Source organism: Panthera onca, chromosome B1, assembly GCF_046562875.1.
Source record: "Panthera onca isolate mPanOnc1 chromosome B1, mPanOnc1 haplotype 2, whole genome shotgun sequence".
Classification (NCBI taxonomy): Eukaryota; Metazoa; Chordata; class Mammalia; order Carnivora; family Felidae; genus Panthera; species Panthera onca.
In genome coordinates, this window is record NC_138342.1 from 153,116,213 (window position 1) to 153,142,289 (window position 26,077).

The window sequence follows — 26,077 nt, forward strand, 5'->3', positions numbered from 1 at the left end:
CTTTATTTTATCTTATTTTCTCTCTGTCCACTCACCTAGAGCCACCCTGGTTGCCTTTTAGTTTCTTCAGTACAGCAGCCTCTCTGAGACACCTTACAAATGAGTATTGATTGATTTAGGGACTTGGGGTCTCCTTTCTCCACTCTGTCAGTGTTGTTTTGTAAAGTTATGTAATGGAGAGAGCCATAGATTTGTAATATCTCCAATGGGATTCCATTAGTTTGGTAATAGTACTCTGATTTCGAGCATCACAAAAAGGCATGTTCTGCATAGTGTGTACATGGGCCGTGAAATAGGTCTCAGGTTGAAGAGTTAGCATTCATTATTGTAAGTGCATCCTTGGTATTACAGACGTACTTTGTAAGAATCCATTAGACTGTGTCCTCTCTGAGGATAAGGATAGTGCCTCACTCCTGGATATTTCGTAATTAGTCGAATAGTTGATGAAGGAAGAAAGATGTGATCTCTCTTTATACTTGATAAAAATACTAACTCTCTTTGTGCTTGACCTCCACAGGGTTTAGGGGCTCAGGAGCAAGGAGCCACAGATCATATTAAAGTTCAAGTTAAAAATAACCACCTGGGACTTGGAGCTACAATCAATAATGAAGTGAGCAACAGTGTGTTTGCTGGGGGTTTTCCTTGCATGATTGGCTTTTTTTGTAAATACACATATTTCATCAAATTGATGAGGTTTTAACTATGCACGTGTGTATCTTCCATGCTGTGGTTGACTAAAGAGCCCATAACTAAGCAGGCTTTTTGCCACACACCATGCCTTCACCTTGCCTTGTTGTCCTTATGGGATTCTTTACTTGATTATGTCTAAGATCCGAATTAGTTTTGTTCCTAAACTTTGAAAAAAATATTCTTTTTGTAGAAATATTCATTTCAGTATAGAAAGGAATTTTTATCTTTATCTTCTTTCTAATATTTGCTTATACTATTAAAAGTTAGTGGCATTTAACTTCGGAGAGAAATTAAGTTTTTTCTGCAAGAAAGTGGTGACCTTTTCCTGTCCTTTTGTCTATTTTTTAATTTCATTTTTTAACATTTATTTATTTTTGAGAGAGACCAAGTGTGGGCGGAAGAGGGGCAGAGAGAGAGGGAGAGACAGTGTCCGAAGCAGGCTACAGGCTGTGAGCTGTCAGCACAGAGCCCCATGCCGGACTCGAACCCACGAACTGTGAGATCATGACTTGAGCCCAAGTCGAACGTTTAACTGACTGAGCCAACCAGGCGCCTCCCTTTTGTCTGTTTCCGACTATTGGTATATAGCAGTTGAATTTATTCACGTTTCTCCTTAAATACTGGTGCTTTGAAAATATAACACTGTAATTAAAAATTAATGGCCTATTGTGCTTTTCATTTTCAGTATTACTATAGTGTCTATGTTTTAAGTGTATAAGTATATATAAGTGTATAAGTATTCAGTATTACTATAGTGTCTGAGCTGAAAACTTTGTTCTTAAATTTTTACAGCCAGCAGAATCTGATAGGAAATCTGGAGAACTACTTATTATTTTGGAGAACTACACCAAATTATTTATTTGATATACTGAGTAATGGACTAGAAATAGTAATTGCGCTGAGTGATAGACTAGAGCAGCTAAAATTTTTCGGACTAACAGCTAAAATTTTAAACCACTAAAGAGTTTATATGGGGTTGGTTTTGAAGGTAGTTGTTAAAAGATAGATGTATAGATACACTTAATTTTTAGGAGAAGCGTTGCCCAGTAAACCTATTTTTAACATGCCTTAACCTTCAGCATTCTTAAAAAAGTGTGTATAAGGCAAATTTCTGCATTGATACTTGCTTCCCACTGGTTAGATTGTTTCGGAGATGCCCATTCCCTTTTAAAGTCGGGTTATTTTTGTTACAATGAACATATTAGCACCACTTCATGAAGGTGCTGACAGAGGGAAATTGGAGTCTTTCTTACTCCTTCCTCAGTGTGGTTTTGTAAATTGGGGGTCAATGCAAGCATGTAGAATTGGGCAAAGTATTTTAAGTTCACATGAGCACAAAAGAGAGCCCTGAACTCTGTCACTGCTTTTTTCCTTTGACCCACATAATATTTCCATAATGAGGTAATGATTTTATTTTGCTTTATTTTAATATTTAGCATGCAGGTTGCCTGTTGATTATTTGATTATAAGTGGACTGTTGATAAGTTATCCACATTTGAAATCAGGACTCAGGCTTCAAATAAGCCCATTTTTAATACTGACACAGATAAATTACATTTTAAATTTATATTATTTTTTCATTCAAATTTATGTCATAATATTTTGATGAAACATTTAAAGTTTCACATTAACCACTAGATTTCCTTGATTCCAAAATAAATCTATCTCAACTGGTGCAAGTAAACTGTAAGCTTACCTTTATTTGATTTTTTGGATATTTTCAGGATAACTGGATTGCTCATCAGGATGATTTTAACCAGCTTCTGGCTGAGCTGAACACTTGCCATGGGCAAGAAACAGCAGGTAGGGGAAACCTTTGCTTTGTTGTCCATTGGATCTATAGAAGACACGTCTCAGTTTAAATTTTTTTACCAACTCTTTTTACTATAAGCATTATATATCTGAAAGTTAATTGATTGAAGTTATTACAATAGGCATTTCTGTTTACATTTTAATGGTGCTCTCCCCATCAAAAGCAAACACTTTTTCCCAGTAATAGTTTGAGAATGGCAAGATAAATCTGTTCAGTTCACAATCTCAAACAGTAAAGTGACCTTTCTGGGGATCCTTGAGTGTGACTAAAAACATGTTTTTAAAATATAAAGCAAAAACAAATACGTATACAAAGCAAGAAATATCAAGTAGGACCACAAACCAGCAGCCAGCAAAGGCTTACTAGAAAAGCCTTTTTTGTGTTGATACTACTTAGTGAAATTTGTTTTACCTTTGAATGTATATAAGAGATTCAAAATGCTCCGGTAAAGTAAAATTTGTTACAAGGAGCTCAGTACTAGAAATTGTATACCTAAGGTATAGGAACTGGAAATGAAACAGTTGAATATTGGGCATTCCATATTAACAGAAAAATAGTACTGTTAAGGGAACATGGATGGTATAGTCCTCAGACTTTTGGGCCTTTGGTCTAATTTTAGAGTTTAAAGGAAGTTTTTTTTGTCACATGGCTATTTGGAAAGCAAGGGCATGATGTCACCTAATTCTTGAAGAAATCTAGACTGTTAGCTCTTTGGCAAACAGTTTTTTTAAAAGAATAGTGGTAAAATACACGTAACAAAATTAACCATTTAACCGTTTTTAAGTGTACAGATCAGGGACATTAGGTACATTCATACTGTTGTGCAACCATCACACCATCTATCCGTAGAACACTTCATCTCGTAAAACTGAAACGGTGTCCCCATTCAATACTTACTCCCCATTCTTCTCTCTCTCAAGCCCTTGGTAGCCACCATTCTACTTTCTGTCTCTGAATTTGACTACTCTAGGTACCTCATATAAGTGGGATGATAAGGTATCTGTCTTCTGCATCCAGATCATTTCACTGAACAGAATGTCCATGTTATACCATTTCCAAGCATTCGGTTTTGTATCATTCCTTCCTTTTAAGGCTCAGTAGTGTTTCATTGTATGTACATACCACATTTTGCTTATCATTCATTCATGCATCAGTGGACACTTGGGTCGTCTCATGGTAATTCTAAGTTTTTGAAGAACTGCCACAGTATTTTCCGTAATGGCTACAACATTTTACATTCACAACAGCGCACATGACTTCCAGTTTCTCCATATGCTTGCCAACACTGGTTATTTTCTAGGTTTTTGGTTTTTTTGATAGGAGACATCCTGATGGGTGTGAGGGGATATCTCATAGGCTTTTGATTTGCATTTCTCTAGTGATTAGTCATGTCCGACATCTTTTCATATACTTGGCTGTTTTTATGTCTTCTTTGGAAACAGGTCTTCAATTCTTCAATTCCTTTGCCCCTTTCTGAATTGTTTTGTTGTTGTTGATGATGAGTTATATTCTGCAAACATTTTTGTAAGGAATTTCTTTCTGTTCCCTGTGATTATGTTTGGCATACACTGAACTGTCAAAAGATGTTTGTTAAATTGGAAGAGGAAAAACTTTGTGGAATTAAAAATCAACCAAGTTCAGCAAACATTTATTGAGCTGTGTACTGAGTTAGACTTGAGGATATGTAGATGTATGAGACCCTGCTTAAGAGTTAGCTAGAGGATATGCTGGTAATTGGTAAAATTATAGGGCAAATTCAACTCTGGGAAGATTTATTGCAGTACTGCTTATAGGACTGAGCCCAAAAGCATGAAGGGAAAGGTGCTGTGTTTGTGTTTTCCCTAATTCCTTGTTAGAATCTATAACTTGGACAGTTTTCTTATCCATGGGATAACTATCAGAACTATCCTAATAGTTCTGTATAAAAAGATTTATGGTCCTAATAAAAAAGATGCCAGTTTGTTAGCCAGAGAAAAACATAAGGAAAATGTTTTGTGAAAACACCAACTGGACTGGTATCAGGAAATGCGGGATATATGCAGTAGTAAATCTCAAGGACATTTAACCCTTACTAATTATAAACAAAAACATCTTTACATTCAGGATTTTAGTTGAAATCAGTAGAACCACAGATATGAATGTAAACATCATCATCTAAGACTTGCAGGTTTTGACTGAAGAGTAATAGAGTGTCATGGTTTAGAGATGAACACCAGAGCCAGACTGCCCAGATTGACATCTCTACTTGTGTGACCTTGACCTTGAGTACATTACTGAACATCTCTGTACCTTGGTTTCCTTTTTGGTGAAATGCAGATAATAGTACCATCCTCAGAAGGTTGTTGTGAGAATTAGATACATTAATATGACTAAAGCACGTTGAACACTGCCTAACCTATAGTAAGTACTCAATAAGTATTAGCTGCTATAATCTTTATGATTGTTGTTATTTGTAGAGATAGAACTCCATAGTAGAATATTTCCTCTTGATTACTTTTAGTAATTAGAATATAGTGCCACCAAGAAAGTGTGTTACTTTTCAGGTGGATAGATTTGGGCTCATTACTGAGACTGTTCCTAAGTGTCATTAATGAAATCAAAGGCAATAATGTGCTTTCTCCCCAGATTAAAAAAAAAAAAAAAAAAAGAATGCTCTTAAGATAATGAATATTATAAATAGCCTCACTTGTTGGCAGCTAGATATAAATAAAATTTGAAATCTTTGTATGACTGATGGATGATCTGCAATTATTATAAGGTAAAAAAAGATGAAAACCCGTATATATGGCATGAGTTTGTAGGAAAATATAGAGAGGAAATACATGTGTGTGTGCTTGGGTATGCATCAGTGGTTTTCAAGTGAGGGCAGTGTCTGGAGACATTTTTGTTTGTTACAACTAGAGGTGCTTCCGGTGACCGGTAGATAGAGGCCAGGGATGCTGTTTAATATCCTACAGTGCACAGTATAGCCCCCGATAACAAAGGATTATCTGGCCCCAAATACTAGTGGTGCTGAGGTTGATATACATAGAGTAGCTCCAGAATATCTATTCTGTACATATTTTATATACACAAAATATCTATGGAAAAATACTGAAGAAACTGGTAAGAGTGATTGCGTCTGGGAAGGGAGCTGAGTGGCTGGGAAACAGGGATGAGAGGAAATTAAGCTTGTGCTATAGTCCTTTTGTACCTTCATGACTTTGTACCATGTGTGTTTTGTCCTACTCAAAAAATTGTTTAAAAATTAAGTTCAGGGGCGCCTGGGTGGCTCAGTCGGTTAGGCGTCCGACTTCAGCTCAGGTCACGATCTCGCAGTCCGTGAGTTCGAGCCCTGCGTCAGGCTCTGGGCTGATGGCTCAGAGCCTGGAGCCTGCTTCTGGTTCTGTGTCTCCCTCTCTCTCTGCCCCTCCCCCGTTCATGCTCTGTCTCTCTCTGTCTCAAAAATAAACAAACGTTAAAAAAAATTTCTTTTTTAAATAAATAAATAAATTTAAAAAAATTAAGTTTAAAACTGTTTCTTGAGTCCATTTCCCTCATTTACGGCCACTTCTGATGCTTCTGCTCTCCTTTGCCACAGAACTCGAATTTTCTATACAAATTGATTTCAGTTCTGTTCTCTCTTTTTAAAAACTTTTAACATGGATTGAGTCAGTCTCAGACAGTCTGTTTAGCTGCTCTGCCTCTCTTTCGCCTCTTCTAGACTTGGCAGACACTCACTGTGTGGGGCGGGGAACCCAAAACATCACACTTACTTCTCTGGATTTTCTTAGCCTTAACTGGGACTGTGTAATTCTCTGCTTTGCTCCACTATAATATCTTGGAGTCATTCCCCTCCTGCCCCCCAATATTTTGTTGCGGTTTTCTTAGTAAGAGAGACCATTGAAATGAGCCAGTTCACCATTACTGGAAGCAGGACTCTGGCTAGAATGTTTTTTTTTTTTTTTTAAATAAACCTTAGTGAGGTATAATTTACATATATACAGTGTACCCATTTTTGAGAGTACAGTTCCATGAGTTTTGACAAATGTATATACCTCTAATATATAATATCGTAATAACCATGATAAATTTTCATTATTATAAAAAATTATCTTGGGTCGCTTCCGAGTCAGCCCCCTGCCACTCTCCCCCCCCACCCCTCACTTCATTCTCTGGCCCCATACAACCACTGATCTCTCTATATAGACTGGTTTTGTATTTTCTTTTCTGCCTGGCTTGTTTTTCTCAGCACAAGTCATCCATGTTGTGTTTTATCCATGGAGATTTATCCATGTTGCGTTTATCAGTAACTCATTTCATTCCTGAATAGTATGCCATTGTATGCATATGCCATAATTGTTTATCTGTTCACCTGCTGATGGACATTTGGGTTGTTTCCAGTTTTTGCTTACTATACCCAGAGCTGCTGTGAACATTTCTGTGCACATCTTCGTGTGGACATATGTTTTCATTTCAGCGAGAGCCCTGTGCTCCCTTCCTTGTGCTATGACCAGAAATTGCCTCTTGACAGAAATCCAGGGCAGTCCTTGAGCTCACGTCCTTTGTTGCCCCTCTGTCAAGGATGACAGTCCTGTGCTGCCTGTCATCAGTATCTCATGAGTTGTTTCATATCTTTTGTTTTCCCATTGTTTATAGTAGAGGGGCGTGCCCCATGGCAGTTACCTTTTGTGGGCAGAAGACAGGGAGTCTTCCTGCCGTCTCTTTTAAACCCATGTCAGTCAGACTTTGCCTCACTGCTCCACAGAATCTGCCCTTGCCAAAGTCACCAGTGACTTCCATGTTAGCAAATCCAGTGGGTATTTAAAAAAAATTTTTTTTAGAGGGAGAGAGGGAGAAAGAATCTCAAGCAGGTTCTATGCCCAGCATGGAGCTTGACATGGGGCTCGATCTCAATGACTCTGAGATCATGACCTGAGCCAAAATCAGGAGTCGGACACCTTACCGACTGAGCCACCCAGGCATCCCTCCAGTGGGCATTTTTTAATCCTCATCTTACCTCGCCCGTGACATAGATGTTCACTGCTTCTTGAAGCACTCATTTTCCTTGGCTTCTCAGACCCCACCATCTCCTGGTTTTCTTCCTGCTTCACTGGCCACTTCTCCTTAATCTCTGTTGCATTTTTCTTATCCCAGGCTTATCATGTCTGGGGCCCAGCAGTTCAGTCCTAGGACTGCCTTCATCTGTTATCTACACCAATTGTTTATTACATCATGGCTGGGATGTTTAGTGACAACGGCCAGATTGCTCACTATGGTGTCACCCTCTCTCCTAAATTTCAGACTTGTATTGAACCCCCAACTCAGTATTCTTAATTTGGGGTGTCATCAGCTGTCAACCTCTCACACTTAACATGTTCAAACTCCAGTTCTGACTACTTCCCCACACCTACCCTCAGACGGTTTTATCCAATGTCTTTCCTATTTCAGTTGATGTCAGTTCCATCCTTCTAGTTATTCAAGCTCAACACCTGTGTCCACTAGGAAATGTTGTTGGTTCTGCCTTCAGAATATATCCACACCCTGACTGCTTCCTGCCACCTGCACTATATCCAGTATGATCTGAGCAATCATTTTTTCTTGTCTAGGTTTATAACAGCTTCTAAAGCTGGTTTTCTCGTCCATGGCACTACTGAAGTTTTAGCCTAGATAATTCTTTGCTGTGAGGCAGGTCCTGTGCAAATAGGATGATTAAGCAGCATCCCTGGCCTCTATCCACTAAATGCCACTGGCACCTCTCCCACCCGCCCAGTTGTGGCAACCACAGGTATCTGCACATATTGCCAGATGTCCTTTGAGCAAAATACCCCTGGTTGAGAACACTGTTCTCAGTTGATCTTTCTTCATCCGTCCGTGGTCTCCTTCTGCATAACAGAGTGATTCTTTCAGAGTTTAAGTCTGTGCTATTCTGCTTTCCTGCTCCCCCGCCCCCCACCCCTGCCACTGTTTCCTCCTTTTCATTCAGAACAAAAGCCAAAGCCCTTTCAGTGGACTTGCAGCCATATATAATATGGGCCTTTTCTCTTTCTGACCTCATCTCCTGCCACCCCTCTTCTTACTCATTCCATCCTAGCCACTGACCCCTGTGCCAGTTTGTGAATACATCAGGCATCCTCCTGCCTTAGGATTTTGCACTAGATTCTCTGTCTCTCTAGAGCACTCTTCCCCCAGTTAGCTTCTATGCATTTTCTTAGCAAGGTCCACACTTACTGCCAGTTTAAAATTGCTTCTGTTTTTGGAAGCCAATTGGAAATTGGTAAGAAATAGCAGTATAAGGATATTATTTAGAAATATGAAGGAAGTAAAACCCAGGAGAACCAACTAAGAATGGAGAGAGATGGGGCAGGGAATTTGCTGTGTTGTTGTTTTTTTAGCTTTGTTGAGATACAATTCACATGGCATATAATTTACCTATTTATAATGTATAGTTCAATGGCTTTTAATATATTCACAGAGTTTTCACCAGAACCAATTTTAAAACATTTCATTACCCCTAAAAGAAACTCTACCTGGTGGCAGTCATCCCCCATGACCCCCCTACCCACCCTAGGTAACTGCTGATTTACTTTCTGTCTCTAAAGATTTGCCTATTCTGTACATCTCATGTAAATGGAATCTTACAACATGTGGTCTTTTGTCACTGGTTTCCTTCACTGAGCATAACGTTTTCAAGGTTCATCTTTGTTGTAACATGTATCAGTACTTTATTCCTTTTTGTTGCCCAGTAATACTCCATTGTAGAAATATACCATGGTGTATCCATTTATTAGTTAATAGGCATTTGTGTTTCTTCCACTTTTTGGTCTATTATGAATAATGCAGCTGTGAACACTATCAGTTTTTCTGTGGCCTGTATTTTCATTTTTCTTGGGTATAGATGTAGAGTGAAATTGCTGGGTGGTATGGTTACTGTATGTTTAACTTGACTTGAGTAACCACCACCCTCTTTTCCAAAACAGCTACACTATTTGACATTCCCACCAGCAGTGTATGAGGATTTTAATTTCTCTTTATCTTTGCCAGCACTTGTTACTATCTGTCTTTTTTATTATAGCCATGCTAGTGGCTATAAAGTAACATCTACATGTGGTTTGATTTGCATGTCCATGTCGGCTAATGATGTTGACCATTTTTCATGTGATTATTGTCCATTTGTGTCTTCTTTGGAGAAATAGCTATTCAGGCCTTTGCCCAATGTTTAATTGGGTTGTGTGTCTTTATTCTTGTTTAGTAAACTTTTTAATATTTTCCAGTACCAGTCCCTTATCAGATACATGATTTGCGAATATTTTCTCCAATTCTTTGGGTTGTCTTTTCACTTTCCTGATAGTATTGTTTGAAGACTAAGGATACAGAAATAGGTTAAAAGACTCATCCCGTTGTCTGAAGAAACTTAAAATCTAGTGCAAAAGAAAGAAATGAAATAAATACCAAAATAATTTGATCCTCCCAACTTTTTCAGTTCCTGAATAGTTGAGAGAGAGTAGCAAAGCTTTGGATGGTGAGGGTCTTCTTTGAAAATTTATCCTTATCTCTTTGTTTTCTAAGCTTTTTATTTCCCATCAGGTATCGCTAAGTTTGTATTACTGATGACTGTGGCTGGTTTCTAGCACACCTAGGCTTAGATACTAAGTGTGCTATTGGGTTGTTGTTTTGTTTTGTTTTTTAATGTTTATCTATTTTGAGACAGAGCGTGCAAGCAGGGGACAGGCAGAGAAAGAGAGAGATTCCTAAGGAGACTGCACTGTCAGCATGGAGCCTGACACAGAGCCTGATCCACGAACTGTGAGATCCTGACCTGAGCCAAAATCACGAGATGGATGCTTAACCTACTGAGCCACCGAGGCGCCCCCTATTGGGTGTAATGACAAAGTGGACACAGCTGAAGAAAGTCTAGAAAATAGACTAGAAAACAGCGACCCAGAATGCAGCTGTGAAAGAGGAAAAGCTGGGAAATATGAAACAAGTTTAAAGTGAGAAGACCAGCAGCACAAAGAAGAGAGAAAATGGGACAGAGGCAGTGTTTAAGGGGATAAGGGCTGAAGATGGTCTAGATTTAGTGATAAATCCACAGATTCAAAAAATTTAATGAATCCGAGCAGATTACATTTAAAGAAATCTTCACTTACAAACATAATAGCAGATGTAACTGTGTAACAGTGTAGCAGAACGCCATACACACGCATAAACACACACACACACACACACACACACACACACACACACATTCACAGAGAGGAGACTCTTAATGCAGCCAGAGAAGATACACTGATTATCTGCAAAGAAGCAACAGTTATAAATGAAAGCAGAGTTCTTAAAGTGGAACCCAAAAGACATTGGAGTAATATATTGAGGGAAATATAACTGGCAACCTAGAATTTTACCCCCAGCAAATAAAGTTTTCATGAAAGTGGATGGAAAAAGTTTTCAGATAAAGCTTTACCACCAGTAGGCCTTTGATAAAGGAAATTTTAAAGGATGTATTTCAGCCAGGAGGAAAGAATACTTATCATCTGCAGTATCCCCAAACCGGCGGTAACCCAACTGTCCATCAGCAAAAGACTGGATAAGTAAACTGCTATATGTTTGTAAATGCAAAGAAATGAAGTATGGTTACATGCAAGAGTAGAGAGCAGGGGTTGGTAAGCTTTTTCTGTAGAGGGCCACATAGAAATAATTTGCAGAGCATAGGGTCTCTGTTACAACCACTCAACTTGACTATTGGACTGTAAAATCAGCAACAAACAATATATAAACAAATGGATGTGACTGTGTTCTCCTTAAATGTTATTTACAAAAACAGGTGGCAGATCAGAGTTGGCCTGCAGGCTATTATTTATTCCCTGGTGTGGAAGAATCTCATTAACTTCATGTTGACAGAAAGAAATGAGACACAAAGATAACATCCGGTATGATTCCACCTGTATAAAAATTGAGAGGGCAGGTGAAAATCTGATATTTAGGTGCCATACTTGGGTGGTCAAATTATTTTAAAATACAAAGAAGTGATTACTATGTTAAGACAATAGTGATTACTTTGGGGGAGAGGCAAGGAGTTGGCATTGAGAAGGGACTCATGGGGAACTTTTGGGGTGATATTAGTGTTCTGTTTTTTTTTCTTGGTTGGCAATTACATAGGTTATTTGTGAACATTATGTTATATGTACTTTCTGTGGCTGTTACTCTCCCACTCTCCCGAAAGTAAATGGTTCAAAACCAGAACCAAAAGCAAGAGGAAGAGTGATTATCACAAAACTGAGGATAATGATTACAATTAGGACAGTGGTTTTCAACTGGGCGTGATATTGCCCCTCGTGGGACATGTGGCAATGTCTGGAGAGAATTTTGGTTTTCACAGCTGGGGAGATGTTAATTCTATCTAGTGGGTAGAGGCCAGACTGCTAAACATCCTACAGTACACAGCACAGCCATGCCCCTCTGTCCCCGAACAAATAATTACTCACCCCAAAATGTCAGTAGCTCAGAGGTTGACGAACTCTATTCTAGGAGGAGGGGGCACAGGGGTGCTGGATGCTTCTGGGTGCAAGCAGTGTTCTGTTTTCTAATCCAGGGAGTGGTGGTGTGGTGGAATTTCTTTATAACTAACTGTATGGACTTCAGATGTTCCTATATATGATGATATGTGTCACAATAAATCTAAAAATTACTTGGTCCCTTTCTGGTAGACTTAATTACTTGAGTAATTTATGTAATATTAAACCTGTAATGAAGGTTGACTGAGAGTAACGTGCAGCAGTTTCATTATCAGGGTATCAACTGTAAATGGCAGTCAGTTTTCCTACACACATTCAATGACGTGCTTAGGGTGTTAGATAGACTTGAGCTGACCTTGCATGACCATGGTCATGGAGGCAGAAGCTTTTGAGTCTGGGGCTTTTTTTCTTAGAGACATCCACACAATCTTGAAGAGGGAAAATGAGTTGACTTTGCACTTTGGTATCATAACTTCCTCCTTCATGTACTGAATTAGAGAAAACTTTGTAATTTCTTAGGTGATAGGGTTATCAAGAAATCATCAACTCCAAGATTCATAAAGAAAGGAGCTATGAGATTATTTTTGTAGGTACTAAGAAAAGAAAGCAGAGTTTTCAGTTGTTTTCTTTTGAGATTTGACAGTGCTAGCTAGAAAGTTACTTTTTTTCTTTGATGGTATCGTGATTACTCTTTTCTGAGAAATGCCGTCGTAGTTGCAAAAACCCTGGTTGGGGACAGATGTACTTTGTTCTATTGCTGATTGCTGAGGCTGGGCACAGTGTAGTTGGGCCTTTGTGATGTATTCCCAGAAGTGCAGTCAGTGAAATGTTTAAAGTGACCCAGGGGACCCTGTATTATTTGTCAGGAAGGTAGTGAGTGTGTAACAGCTTCCAAGTGGTAGTGCTTTGTCCTCATGCAGTCCGGCCCACAGGTTTATCTGTGCAGGCTGATTCTTTTGTGCATAAAGCAAGCAGAAGACAGCTAAAGAGTTCCTCATCTGTAGATTAAGTTCCACCTCAAGACCCGTAGAGGGTGCTGATAGCTCTGCAAATGGGATGGAGCAGCTCACTGCTTACTGTCCTGCCCAGTAGAAACCAGGCCTTGCTAACTGCCGCTCCCAATACTGAAAAGCCTTTAGAATCTTCCTGTGAGGGAAGACCTATCCAAGGAATGGACCTGGACAACTAATAGGTTATTTTTCTGCCATGTCATCCTTGGTAAATACAGTATCTTCATCCAAGTGAATTTTTGATCATATTGCTTGTATTAAAGCTGAAAAGCAGATGACACAATAACCCAATAACATACTTTTCTACTGTTGTAACATTTTTAGTTAGTTAAGCCTGTGTATCAATTCATACAGTATTGTTTTACCTAAGTAGAGATTCCATACTGTTCGCTTCATAGAATGTCTTGCAAAGATTCTAGAAATAACCCTTATTTTCTTGTGGGACATAAAACTCGGTGTATTCTTCAGAATTTCATTTTTTGGAATTATTTTATTAATTAGTTCTCTCTACCAGACTCAACTTAGCTTTTCAGTGGACTTCATGGTTTTACGAAATGTTTGTTACTTCCAGCAGGTATTTTGTCCCTTATGATTTTAAATATTTTTGAAAATAAACTGGGATGCCAAACACCTGTTTAGGACAGGGGTCTTCAAGTTTTTTTGCACTTTGAAAAACAGTATACCCTGTCTCACATTTTTTTTTTTTAAGTTTATTTACTTCTTTTGAGAGAAAGTGAGTGAGCTGGAGACGGGCAGAGAGAGGGAGAGAGAAAATCCCAAGCAGGCTCCGTGCTGTCAGCACAGAGCCCAGCACAGGGCTCGAACCCACGAACTGTGAGATCATGACCTGAGCCTAAATCGAGTTGGATGCTTAACCAACTGAGCCACACATGCACCCCCCCCACCTCCGCCTCACATTTTTGAGAACATTTGTAAGGTTTTTAATCATAGCTTTAAATCATTGCAAAAAATATAATTTCTGGCCTATTGGGAAATGCTAGCATTTTAAAATAATACCATTACGTTGTTAAATGTATCCAGCGGATGCTATATACCAGTACAATTTGATATTCATTGCCACATATTTATAAATACACCAGCAAGTCTTTTAGTAGTCAGAAATGTTGTATTTCGTTGTTCCTTTTCCTCTGAAATAATGTTTCCATTGTACATACCCCATAGTATTTTATGCTTATATGTTTCTTTTTGTTGAAACTTTTAAAAATTCATCACCCTATTCTATTTCTCTGCTACAAAACAAATACATATAAATACACCATTCCTGGGAAAGACTGCTCCTGTGTAAATCAGCCCCCAAAAGTCTCTGTTCCTAGAATGGGATTTGCCACCATACCTCTCCAAAAAAGAGACAGAGAGAGAGAGAGGAAGGAATTTGAGCAATTCAAGGTTGCTTTATTTCTAGTAACCCCAAGATTTTAAGTGTAATATTTTTCTTTGGATGAAGTTGTCATTGCATCAGTAGATGGCAATGAATAAAACTGGGAAATATATTACAAATTTTGAAAATAATTATTATAATAGTGCAATCTTTCTGGAAGTGCGTCTCTTGATGAGATAGATAGATTGGTGCGGGGAGGGGGCTGCTTTTGCTGCTTTGATTAAAAGATGCTTCCCAGTCCTTTGGTTTGTGCCTTGCTTATATCCTTGTTGAGAGGAGAGTTGTGCCCCTCTTGTAAAGTGAGGGAAGGACCCATGGGAGAAGTGGAGAAGGAGAGCCACATTGCTGCATCCGCTCACAGAGCAGTGTGGGGAAAAAGCTAGGGACTGATTCCCCTGGGATCTGTCCGTGCTCCATGTACTGTGGGAAGCCTGTGTCCTCGGCAGGTGAGAAGCTCTCCCGGTGAGGCTTAGTGTCCTTTGAAGTGCAAGAGCAGCTCTGATGGGGACATGGTGTAATGGGTAAGGATGTGGACTGTCACTCATCTCTGCCTAGGTTTGAATCCTTTCATAGCCACCTCCTAGATGTGCCTCGTTTAATCCCTCTGTGCCTCAGTGTCCTGTGAAGTACAGTTAGTCATCATGGCCCCTCCTTTGCAGGACATGCATAGAAAGCTCTGGAGTCCAGGGTCTCATGCCTCATAAGCCTTCAGTTGATCATAACTACTTATCTAAGCTCGGAACTTACTAAGTGACTTGTGTTTGGAACATCAAAATTGAGAATATTACGTACCCTAAGAAGTGTTTGACCTCCGAAAGACAAGAAAAATTCACTCGTGGGATGTCTGAAAAAAACCCCAAGCTGTTTGTGAGAAGTGGCTGCAGGAGAAAATGTTTTGGGTTGCTGATATGATTAACCCATGCTAAGCATAGTCTGAAACCTTGAGGTATCTATACATCCTTTGGAGCCTTACTATGTAATTCACACTTTGTTTTTAAAATTGCTGATTTCTAGGAGGGATTACAGCTAACTCCTATAACACAGTGGACATGTGCTGGTTTTGCTCCAGTACTAAGGCAAAATTTTCCTTTCCCCCACTTTTTCTAACCTCATATCTGTATTTCTTTATGGAAAATTCAGGCTCTTTTCTACCTGTGGTGTTCTGTTTCTGTTGTACTCTGCTGCCTGACCTTGACACATAAAGGTGAGGGAATACAGGCAGCTAGTTAACTAATTGACTATAATTGACTCTAACCCCAGTTGTACTTGCTCTGACATTTTAGGCAAGGTACTTTCTGGCTCACATTTTCCTTTTTTGTCAAAAGAATAAACATGAATTTCTTCCTCAATTTGTTTTTGTTTTTGTTTTTGTTTTGTCCTTAAGGTAAGTCTCTAGTGAAATCTGGTATTTGAGGCTATGGCTCAGTGCTAGCTCTGCTCCTTCACACTCTGATTGTCATCTCTGATCTGGTTTTTGATTATCATTTAACCTCTTACCTTTATTCAATTTTTAAAAGAATTTTTTATTTTGAAACAATTATAAACATATAGAAAATTGCAAAAATAGTACTACAAAGAGTCCTGAGTATCATTCACCCACTTTTTCCTGGGGTGACATCTAATATAGCAACAGCGTAACATTGAAACCGGGAAATTGACACTTGTGTGGACTGTTAATCAGACCATAGACCTTATTAAGTTTTCATCATTTTTTTAGCCTTCATTTGTGCGCGCATGCGTGTGTGTGTGTGTGTGTATGTGTAAGTTGTGTAGAATTTTATCGTGTGTATAAATTCATGTAATCATCACCACAGTTAAGATACAGGATTGTCTCATTACCACAGAAGAGCTGCCTCATGCTGCCTTTTTGCATGCACACCCACCTTCCACCCCTCCATCCTCCAGCACTCCCCCTTCATCCCTGACCCCTGGAAACCATGAATGTGTTTTCTGGCTCTATAGTTTTGTCATTTTGACAATGTTCTCTAAATGGAACATATAGTGTGTAGGTCCACCTTTTTCACAGGCACAATGAGGTTGTTGCATGTATCCATAGCTTGATTCCTTTTTATTGCCGAGTAGCATTTCAGCGTAAAGATGTACCAGAATTTGCTTAGCCATTCGCCCATTGAAGGAATTTTGGGTTATTTCCAGTATTTTACTATCATAAATAAGATTGTTAGAACATTCGTTTGTAAGCTTTTGTGTGAACACAAGTTTTCATTTCTCTTTCTTGAGGATTTTATAAATTTCATGTGAATAGCCTTGCCTGATTCACAGTACACAGCTTAAGGAGAGTGTTTCTAATCCTATGAGTAGAGCTCAGTATTAAATAATAGGGCTTCTAAAGGTTTTATTTAAAAAAGACCATGTCATGGTAAGAGAATGAATGAGGGGATGGGTTTCAGAGAGTTTAATGCTTTTCTTTCGTTCTTTTTTTTTTTTTTTTTAAGACTCCTCAGACAACAAAGAAAAGAAAACTTTCAGCCTTGAAGAAAAATCCAAGATCTCCAAAAACCGTGTTCATTATATGAAATTCACAAAAGGTAAAATTAAGCATTTCTTTATTTGTTTTTGAAATCCCCATGTTCATACCAGGTTTCTTAAAGCATTTTTAGCTCTCACCAACATTACTTCTTGTTTTATGTGCAGAATGGACAAGTATGGGTGGCCTGCCTGGCTTGATGTACAGCAGTGCTAAAGTTTCAGCATTTATTGTGAGTCACCTGGAGATCTTGTTAAATTGCAGATCCGTTAGCTCTGAGGTAGGGCCCCACATTCGGTTTTAGATTACATGCAAGTCCTTTGGCAAAGCTGGAAGCAGAAGTCAACTTGCTATGTAAAAGAGAAAAGTGACTTTACGTCACTAAGTCAGAAAATAATTTTAATTCATTGCTCAGCATTTTTACTTACAATTTCTAGTTTTTGAAGTTTAATGTTGGTATTGAATAACTTAAATTATTCCAATTTACAGAACTGTGTTCTATCTTGAGATCTCCAGTATGAGAAATCTCCCTCCTAAACTGATTTATATTATTTCACACCATTTCTTCATTGAATGGAATGGTAACTTAGGCATTCCATGGTCATGGCAAAGTAGCATTAGAAAACATATTTGAGAACTGGGTAGTGAATCCCATCTTCCATCACCGCCTCCCTACTCCCTTCCCAATAAACGCCGCCAATTACAAGTGCAGTTGTCCTGTGTAACCACCAGGTGGCAGTCTTGTATTGGTAAGAAACAATTTAACTTGAACTCCTCAACTCCCCCAGATGTTTTCCCATAGAATAATATTATGCATTAAGTACACTTTCCAGGCACAAAATCTTATTTGTTACATACTGTACTTCAAGTATAAATGTGATGATAATCCTGTTGTGCTATCTAGTCACCATATGATGGCCTTTCTATGGGAGATGAGATGTACCTTTCTATCTTTATATGCCAGGAAGCACACATCTCTTTGGTTTAGTCTAGTTGGCATGATTGAGAATTCCCTAATTCCTAGAACTTGCCTCAATAGCAGTAGGAGCTGGAATTCCCATTCCTCTTGGCAATTAATGGTTCTCACTTGGGCCAAAACCCCAAAGGTTTGGGTTTGGTTTTGGTTTAAGTGAGAGCCCGTGGCAGAGTTTAATGGAGTTGGGAGCTGAATAGCTTCAGGAACATGTCCAAAGAGAAACAGGCACTTCCCCTTTCCCTCTTCCAGCTGCTGTGGTTTGTATGGCTCTTCATGTCTTCCCCTCTTCTTTCAGTTTAGAACCTTCTTTGTTGTTGTCCTCTATGGTTTCTGATTGGGGTTTCTCTCCACTCCACTTCTGTTCTGGAACAAGAACAGTCCCTGTTACCTCCTCAGTCTTTCTGAGAAGAGGCTAAATTGCCACTTTATAACCAGTCGTTAAATATCCCTCCTTTTTTCATTATAACCTATAGGAAAAAAGAGACATATCACAGAAAGATGCTGAGCAAATTCATGAAAAGTGGCCTGTAACTTTTTAGATGGCATGTCAGCCTTTGAAGCTTTCACTTTTGCAAATCTAGTTTTCCTTTAGTATCTAACTACATGCATGATTTCACCCGAAGTGTTTGCTGAAGCTGGGATAAACCTCTTTAATCTGCTTTAATCTAATGGATGCTGGGAGTATCTGCTTTCTATTTCTAGTTAAGCCACTTCCTTGCCAGGTGACCCTGTCGGCCTGCTTGGTGTGTTGTGCCTTCGTTTTCTCTGAATGAGGTTTGCTGATTTATTAGCCTTGCCTGGGGAGAAAGAGGGCATCGGTATACAGGGAAAAGATACATCCTTTCAAGATATATTGTCGGAAAGGAAGCAGAGGAGATTGAGTGGGAAGATACAGGAAATGCAGATTGAGAGTAAGTGGAAAAGGTGGGAAAAGGAGGCAGAAATCCAGGTGGTGAAGAAAATAATTATTTACTACCCATCTTAACAATCCACAGTGAAAGCAGGTTCTAAAGTTCTTTCATTTAATAAATCTTTTCTTGTAGAACAATTGTTGTCCCTGGTTATGAATGATAAACCCTCAGTTTTCTCTAAGGTGGATGTTCTTTTTTTTTTTTTCAATATATGAAATTTATTGTCAAATTGTTTCCATACAACACCCAGTGCTCATTCCAAAAGATGCCGTCCTCAATACCCATCACCCACCCCCCATCAACCCTCAGTTTGTTCTCAGTTTTTAAGAGTCTCTTATGCTTTGGCTCTCTCCCACTCTAACCTCTTTTTTTTTTTTTTCTTCCTTCCCCTCCCCAATGGGTTTCTGTTAAGTTTCTCAGGATCCACATAAGAGTGAAAACATATGGTATATGTCTTTCTCTGTATGGGTTTTTTCACTTAGCATAACACTCTAAGGTGGATGTTCTTAGATCAACAGGAAACTTGGGTTCTGCCATTAGTCTCTCACATCACTTAAGCACTTACCTTCTTTCAGACTCAGTTTCCTGTCTTAAAAATGAGGAAAGATTTCAGGGGTGCCTGAGTGGCTCAGTTGGTTAAGCGTCTGACTCTTGATCTCAGCTCAAGTCTTGATCTCAAGGTTGTGTGTTTGGGCCCCATATTGGGCTCCATGCTAGGCGTGAAGCCTATTGAAAAATAAGTAAGTAAAATGAGGAAAGATTTCTCAGTCATTATAAAGTTCTAAAGTAGGTTCCATTTTATGACTTTTCAGAAATGACCCATTTTATGGAACTTTTGATTGTTCAGCATATTAAATGATAATCATTTTAGCCTGCGGGTATGCCCCGCAGTAACTAATTTGCTTATTTGATGAGGGTGATTCATGTTGTAACTCCCATGTGTGGTCCAGAGACCAAATCATGGGAAAATGGCATTTTACATAGCTTGGTTTGAAGAGTGAAGATAAAAATTTGACTTCAGTGAGATTCCAGTAGTGAATAGCACTGTAAAATATACTGCTGCCTAAATACTGGCTATATCATTTTAGTTCTAATACATAATTATTCCTTTTTCTGGTCCCAAATTTCTGCTTTTATTTTGAAACAATTTATTATATAACTTAAAAGTTAATTTCATCTGTATTTGTTTAACAAGCCTAACTTCAGTGCAGTTTCTTTTAATTTGAAAAATGTTTGTTGAGGCCTCATCTACAGAGAGGAAAAGATAGGGAGAATGTGAAATTCTACAAAACCATTTTTGAAGTGTTTAGTATATGCAATGGGAAGTTATCAAGAGAACGCTGCTTCTACCCCCCCACCCCCCCGACCACTGCCCCGCATCGTGCGGTGGCTAGAAGAAAGGTCGCACAAACTGAAGCTGTGCAGCTTCACCTTAGTAATATTACTCAGCCTTCTTACTCCTGTGACAGTTTGCAGTATTTGCTTCTTAAACAAGGAAACTGCGCGGACAGCACAGGTCCTGGTAGCTGGCTTGCTAGCCTGGATACACCAGACTGTAGGACTGCTGGCGTGGTGACCTCCTCCCCACGTCGGACTCTGCTGGTGACCGGCATCCAGTTTCCTCTTCTGATTCTTTTGCCATTTAAATATAAAATAGCACCGTGGCAGGCTTTTACAGAATCCTGACTGTCTTATTGGTTGTGAGGGTCTCACTTCTTTTCATTCCCTACTCTGATTCCTTCAGTTTTCCTGGTTTTCTGACATCACCCTTTCAGTGACGTTGCCATAATCTTTGGTCCTAGGCTTATTATCGGTCCCATGTATTTTCATTAAAAACAGAAATCAGAATGCAGTGTTTTATCCTTCTTTATTGGGGAATGCAAATGAAATTTCTAAGCAAATGAAGCTTCCTACATACACCTGCAGTGGGTTTTTTGTTTGTTTGTTTTTTTTTTTATTTTAACAAACGTATTTCTCAGACCTGCGTTTCCTTGCCCTCGCCCCTTTACTCTGAGTAGAAAACTCAGGGTTTTTTTTAAGTCTTTGTTGCAATACAGTGCTGTAATACATTTTTTTCCTTAGAACTTGTTGGGTTCTATATGACTTTTACCCTTAAAGTAAGAGCCTCCAAATCTCTGTGATTCTTCAATTCTTATGTTTGTTTTTTGTAGTTTCATTTGCTTCCCTTGTGGACTCCTTGGTGTTGTAAAGTGTATCTGACTATAGTGGTAACTTCTCTCCTTTCCAAATTGCCACTTGGATAGACAGGAAAACCTAATAATCATGATTACTAGAAAAACAGCTAAAAAGATCATAAAGTACTCTTTTCTGAAAGTACTTGTTTATCCTTTTATGGACTTAAGTTCTATCAGCTTGGCTACTGGAAGCTGTTTTTCCTGGTTCTCAAAATGTTATGGCCAATTGAAGATTAATAGATAGATGACCCAAATTCAGACAGAGAACACATATTTCCTTTTAGTTTTTGATTGTCATTTTCTCTAACATCTAAGTTTATCAACAGTATTTGTTGTGATTTAACCTTAATTCAGAACTGAGACCAGTAAACTTTCAAACTCAGTTTTAATATATATACCTGATTCCAAAATGGCCATAATTTTGTAATGTTGATAAACTTTTCACCCAGGACCATTGACTAATAACTATTTCAATATTGCTTCCATCTTCACATTTTGATCTATCTTTAAGTCCCTTTCCATTGGTCTCTGACTCTTAATTCTTCTCTGTGTTTTGTTTTCCAGATCAAATCCAGAGCAAGGCCTGTAACAATCCTGGTTTCTACATTTACTTAAGTGAACTTTCTAAAGGATAAAAATTTCTGATACAAGAACCCATCACCAAAACCTTAGAAACACTTGCACCTTCATTGGTACAGCTTACTGTCTCTCCCAGCTTGGCAGTTTTCCCTTTGATGTTTAGATTTGTTTTCAATCTCTGCGTGTTCATAGTTTGACATCCTGTTTTAGAATTGTGATCTTGCATGTACCCTGCCTTCTTTAATCCCTTCAGCATTCCTTTTAGTTGAATTGCTATAAAAGAGATCTTAATTTGCATTTCTTTTAGGGTTTCTGTTCCATTCCAGAAGATAGGTTGGGGATAGATGGCGAATACATATTTTGAACTAAGTATAACTCCTTTTTCTGAAATAGAAGCTGCCACCCTGAATGTGCTCTGCTGTGCAAAATGGGTTATGCTGATGACAAAGCTAAGAATAGATCTCTAGACCTCCTCCTGAGGGTTTGTCCAGTTATCCCCACCATGAGCAGTGTTATTCCCCACTTTTCTGGTTCATTTTCTGAGTTCTTGTCTGGGATATGCTTCATTTTGTTCTTAAGTAGGTTTCCTATGGGGTCTCTTGTATGGGTCTGCTTAATAATCAGAACCAGGAGGGCTTTGTTTCTAGCTCAGGAAGAAAGGAGAGAGTAACACAGAGCCACAAAGGAACATGTCCTTCCTGATAGAAACTGGTCGTATTGACTGGACCATTGAATCTGGTACTGCTGCCTATGAAACTGGTTATGGCGCCTGGCTTTGCATTAAATCCAAGAGTGTTTTGTTTTTTAATTTCATGGAGTCACTGAGTGATATCATATTTGAATGCCCCAGTGATTGTCAGTGAACTAGAACTTTCTGGGTCATGCCATTACTTTGCCAAGTCAGTTTGCTACAGGAAGCTAAGAAGACCAGTGGGTCCATGACATTGGAACTTAGTCTTCCTACTCAAAACAAAAATTCCTGTGTCTAACCTAGAGCCTAACTCCCCCAGAGCTTCAAGACTTTACATGTAGTAGTTACATTTTAAAGTGCATTTGCCATGTAGTTGACAAATGGGAAGAGATTCAGTTGACTGCTCACAGAGTATTATTGGTAGAAGTGGAAATTCCAAAGAAGTGAATTTTAAATTAGTTGGTTTGTGGGTTTGAAATTAAGTTAAAGAGTTTAGTGTTTTTAATAAGAGGCATAGGTCCTTTGGACAGTGCTTTGCCAGAAGCCATTTCATTTCCTGCTCTTATTATGTATCCTTTTATTTAAAGATGATATAGTTGTAACAGTAAAGAACATTTTAAAGAGAAAAATCTGAAATCCTTTCACCCTAGTAATTTTTGTTTGCATTTATTCTTTTTAAATTTTTTCTCATTCATTCAATTAGTTATTGAGCTCCTATGTGTCAAATACAATATGCTCTCATTCGTGTGTGTTTAAAAGCTGTAAAGCTACCAGCATTTTTGTTCTGCATTTCATAATCCTGAGTAACTCATGTCTCCTTGAAGTAAAAAATATCTGTTTTATAAATGGGGAACGTAGAGACCCAGAAATCATAAGTGAAAGGTGTACCAGTAGTAGAGCTAGCTTTGAAATTCAGTTTTCCTCTCCTGCTACACGCTTTTGATTGTTTCTACCGTAAAGAAGAGAACATCACGGATTCTGGTTGTGAAACACTGTCTTGAGTTTTAAGTCATTTTAAAATTTATTTGATTTTACTTGTTAACTAAGGAGTTGTTGTGAAGGGAGACAGAAAGTAGTTTACAAAATTGTCTCTTTTCCAAAATCCATTTTGCTTTCAGGATTCTCATAGTTTATATTTGTGCCCCTTATTTTAGAAAGAATGGTATTACTGAAAGGCACCGTGTTGTTTTTCTAGGGAAGGATCTATCATCTCGGAGCAAAACAGATCTTGACTGCATTTTTGGGAAAAGACAGAGTAAGAAGACTCCTGAGGTATTAAGCCACATACAATTGATATGTCCTGTTTCAACACCGCTTGGTTTTCAGCTGTGCGTAGAACTATTTATATCTATTACTGATAGTACTCTTTAGATAAAGCTCCAAAAAAAAGATGTGAGAAGTCTCAAAGGCTAAATGTGACCTTCTTAATAATAGTAGTTGGAAGATACAAGGATTCTAAAGAAGAGTATGTGTCACCTGCTTTTTCCCTTGTGTGAGGACTAGAGTAAACTCTGGGAAGAATGCTTTTGCTGACATATTCAATGGGGAAAATGTCTCTCCCATCCGAGGATGCTTGCAGCGGTTTTGTTTGCTCAGACTGCATAACAGTCTGGGATATGGCTTGGGAGGGACAATGTCATCTGCATAGTCCTGTCCTGGTCTGCTTCCTTTTAAAGACATTTTGAAAGTGTAGGATCATCACCAAGAATCTGTAAGGGATTTAGATGTAGTATTTCCTCCATTGTACAATAGTGTTTGTCTTAAAACTAGGTGAGAGCAGGGTGACTACACCATACCCTACATGATATGAGTCCATAATTCATAAGCTTCGTTAGTAAATTGGGCTTTGTAATTTAGTATGGAGTTTTTTGTGCCATTTCCAAAGTAAGAGGCAGTCCTGAGTTTGGATGTCAAAATAGAATTTGTGAAATAGGGGTTTCTGGAGACATAGGAGTAAAAATTTAAAATTGGTGTTGCCTCCAAAAATCTGCAGTATGGTTGCTATAACTATTACTCAGTTAATCTGGTGTGTCCTACTTAGGTTTCTTTATTGGTTTCTAGCCAAGGCCCTGGTGCAATTTTTTCTGACATTTCTCTAGACTGACAGGAATCTTTCCAGGGTAGTAGCTTTTTGTTACTTCATATTATTTCCGAAGACTCTAGAATAAGCAGTTATTAGAAATTTTTGCTCGGTGATTTCCTTTGCAGGTTGGGACTAAATTCCATTTGTCAGGGCTTTTCTGCCCCCTACACCTTTAGCAGTGAGGACTGAGGAAGCAGTGCTCTGTTGGCTCACTGAGGGGCGGTGTTTATAGGTCTCTGCTGAGTCATGTCAAAGGCAGATGGGTCGTTAGGGAGAAGGCGTTCTGCCATCAGGCCACACTGGATGTTTCACTCCCAGAGAGGCTGTTGGAAAGAGCAGAGGATCATCAGACAGCCCTGCTTCTGGTCACCCCTCTGCCCCTCAGTGGTGACTGTATGACCTGGATTGGCTCAGGCAGGCCCCTGCCTTGTTCACTAAAGACTGCATTTGTCTTATCTGAGTCTTCCTCTTTAATCACTGTCCTTTGATCATGCTCCATATTTTGAGTATCCTCAAGGATGTTCTATCACCTCTGCACTGACCTAACCACACCCTCCCATGGCCACACCTGGCACCTTTGCCTCGGCCCCATAGTCCATCCTGGACTCCTGAAAATAACCTTTTTGTTCCAGCTCTGTCAATCCTGCATTCTTACTGTGCTGGCATTTCTGGATCTTTGCGTTCTTGGATTACTTGGCCCGCCTTTTTCTCCCTGCTGCCTGAAACCGTGGTCTTTTGTAGCACTCTGTTTGAAATTTTATGGTTGAACAGATCAGGGAAGGAAACTTTTGGTAGAACTTTAAAAGAACTTCTGTGGTAAGCACAGGAAAGCTTTTTGTTAAAGGCAATTAGAGGTTTCTAATCCTCTGGCAGACATCTGCCTGAGGACTACTGATGTTAGGTGCCTTGAGGTTTTCAACACTGTCTGGTATTACTTGGCCTTTTGACGGTGATGTCATTCATGACCACGTTGACATGAGCCTGTGTTTGAGGAGCTTCGGAACCAATTCTCTGGTACTAACCCAGGGAAAATCTATTTTGGTGCAGTTGGTGTGGAGAAGACCGGCCTTGTAGGATCCTGTGCTTTGTGCAAGATTTATATCCAGGCGTGTCTTCATCTCTCATTCCAGCTTACGGTCCTCCTCTTGTTGATGCATTGAACATCCTGATTGTTCGCTGAGGCAGTTTTATATCAGGACGCAGCACTTGGTCTGTAGCAGTGGTTCCCAGCATCTCTTGCACTCAGTCACCTAAGGAGCTTTTTAAAAAATGATAATGCCAGGGTGCCACCCCAGGCCATTAAATCCTAATTTGGGGTTAGGGTCCAGGAATAGGTATTAAAAAGAGAAGAAGAAAAATCATTTTAATATCAAATAAAGCCTACCCAGATGACACAGGTGATTATTGGGAGTAAGGATTGAGAGCCACTAGTAGAAGCCCTGTCATATGTGACATCTGGGAGAGCTTCTGACTTTAGGATTACGAATGTTGCCTAGGACAGGGCTTCTGAAATCTTAATCTGGACACAGACCGTCTGGGAATTTTATTAAACTGCAGGTTCTGGTTCTTGAGGGTGGGGTGGGGCCCAAGAGTCTGCATTTCTGACAAGCTCCCGGGTGATGCCGATGCTGCTGGTCACACTCTGCTGCATGCAGTACAAGGAGTAGATTGGGCCCCGGTGGTATTTGACATTTAATATACGTCTGTACGTATTTGCATACAACATGGAATGTATTTAAATCCAATCACAT

The 26,077-nt window shown here is 39.1% G+C and overlaps 1 protein-coding gene across 3 annotated transcripts in view; it reads left to right on the forward strand.

Moving 5' to 3' along the window:
* The window catches only part of PINX1 (PIN2 (TERF1) interacting telomerase inhibitor 1), an 88,023-nt gene that overhangs the window by 7,643 nt on the left and 54,303 nt on the right, over positions 1-26,077 (forward strand). For all 3 annotated transcript variants that reach the window (XM_060653713.2, XM_078445590.2, XM_078445591.2), the window contains 4 exons: positions 518-610; positions 2,415-2,493; positions 16,860-16,952; positions 23,439-23,515. In XM_060653713.2, coding sequence (XP_060509696.1) covers positions 518-610; positions 2,415-2,493; positions 16,860-16,952; positions 23,439-23,515 — 342 coding nt within the window. The remainder of the gene's footprint in view (positions 1-517; positions 611-2,414; positions 2,494-16,859; positions 16,953-23,438; positions 23,516-26,077) is intronic.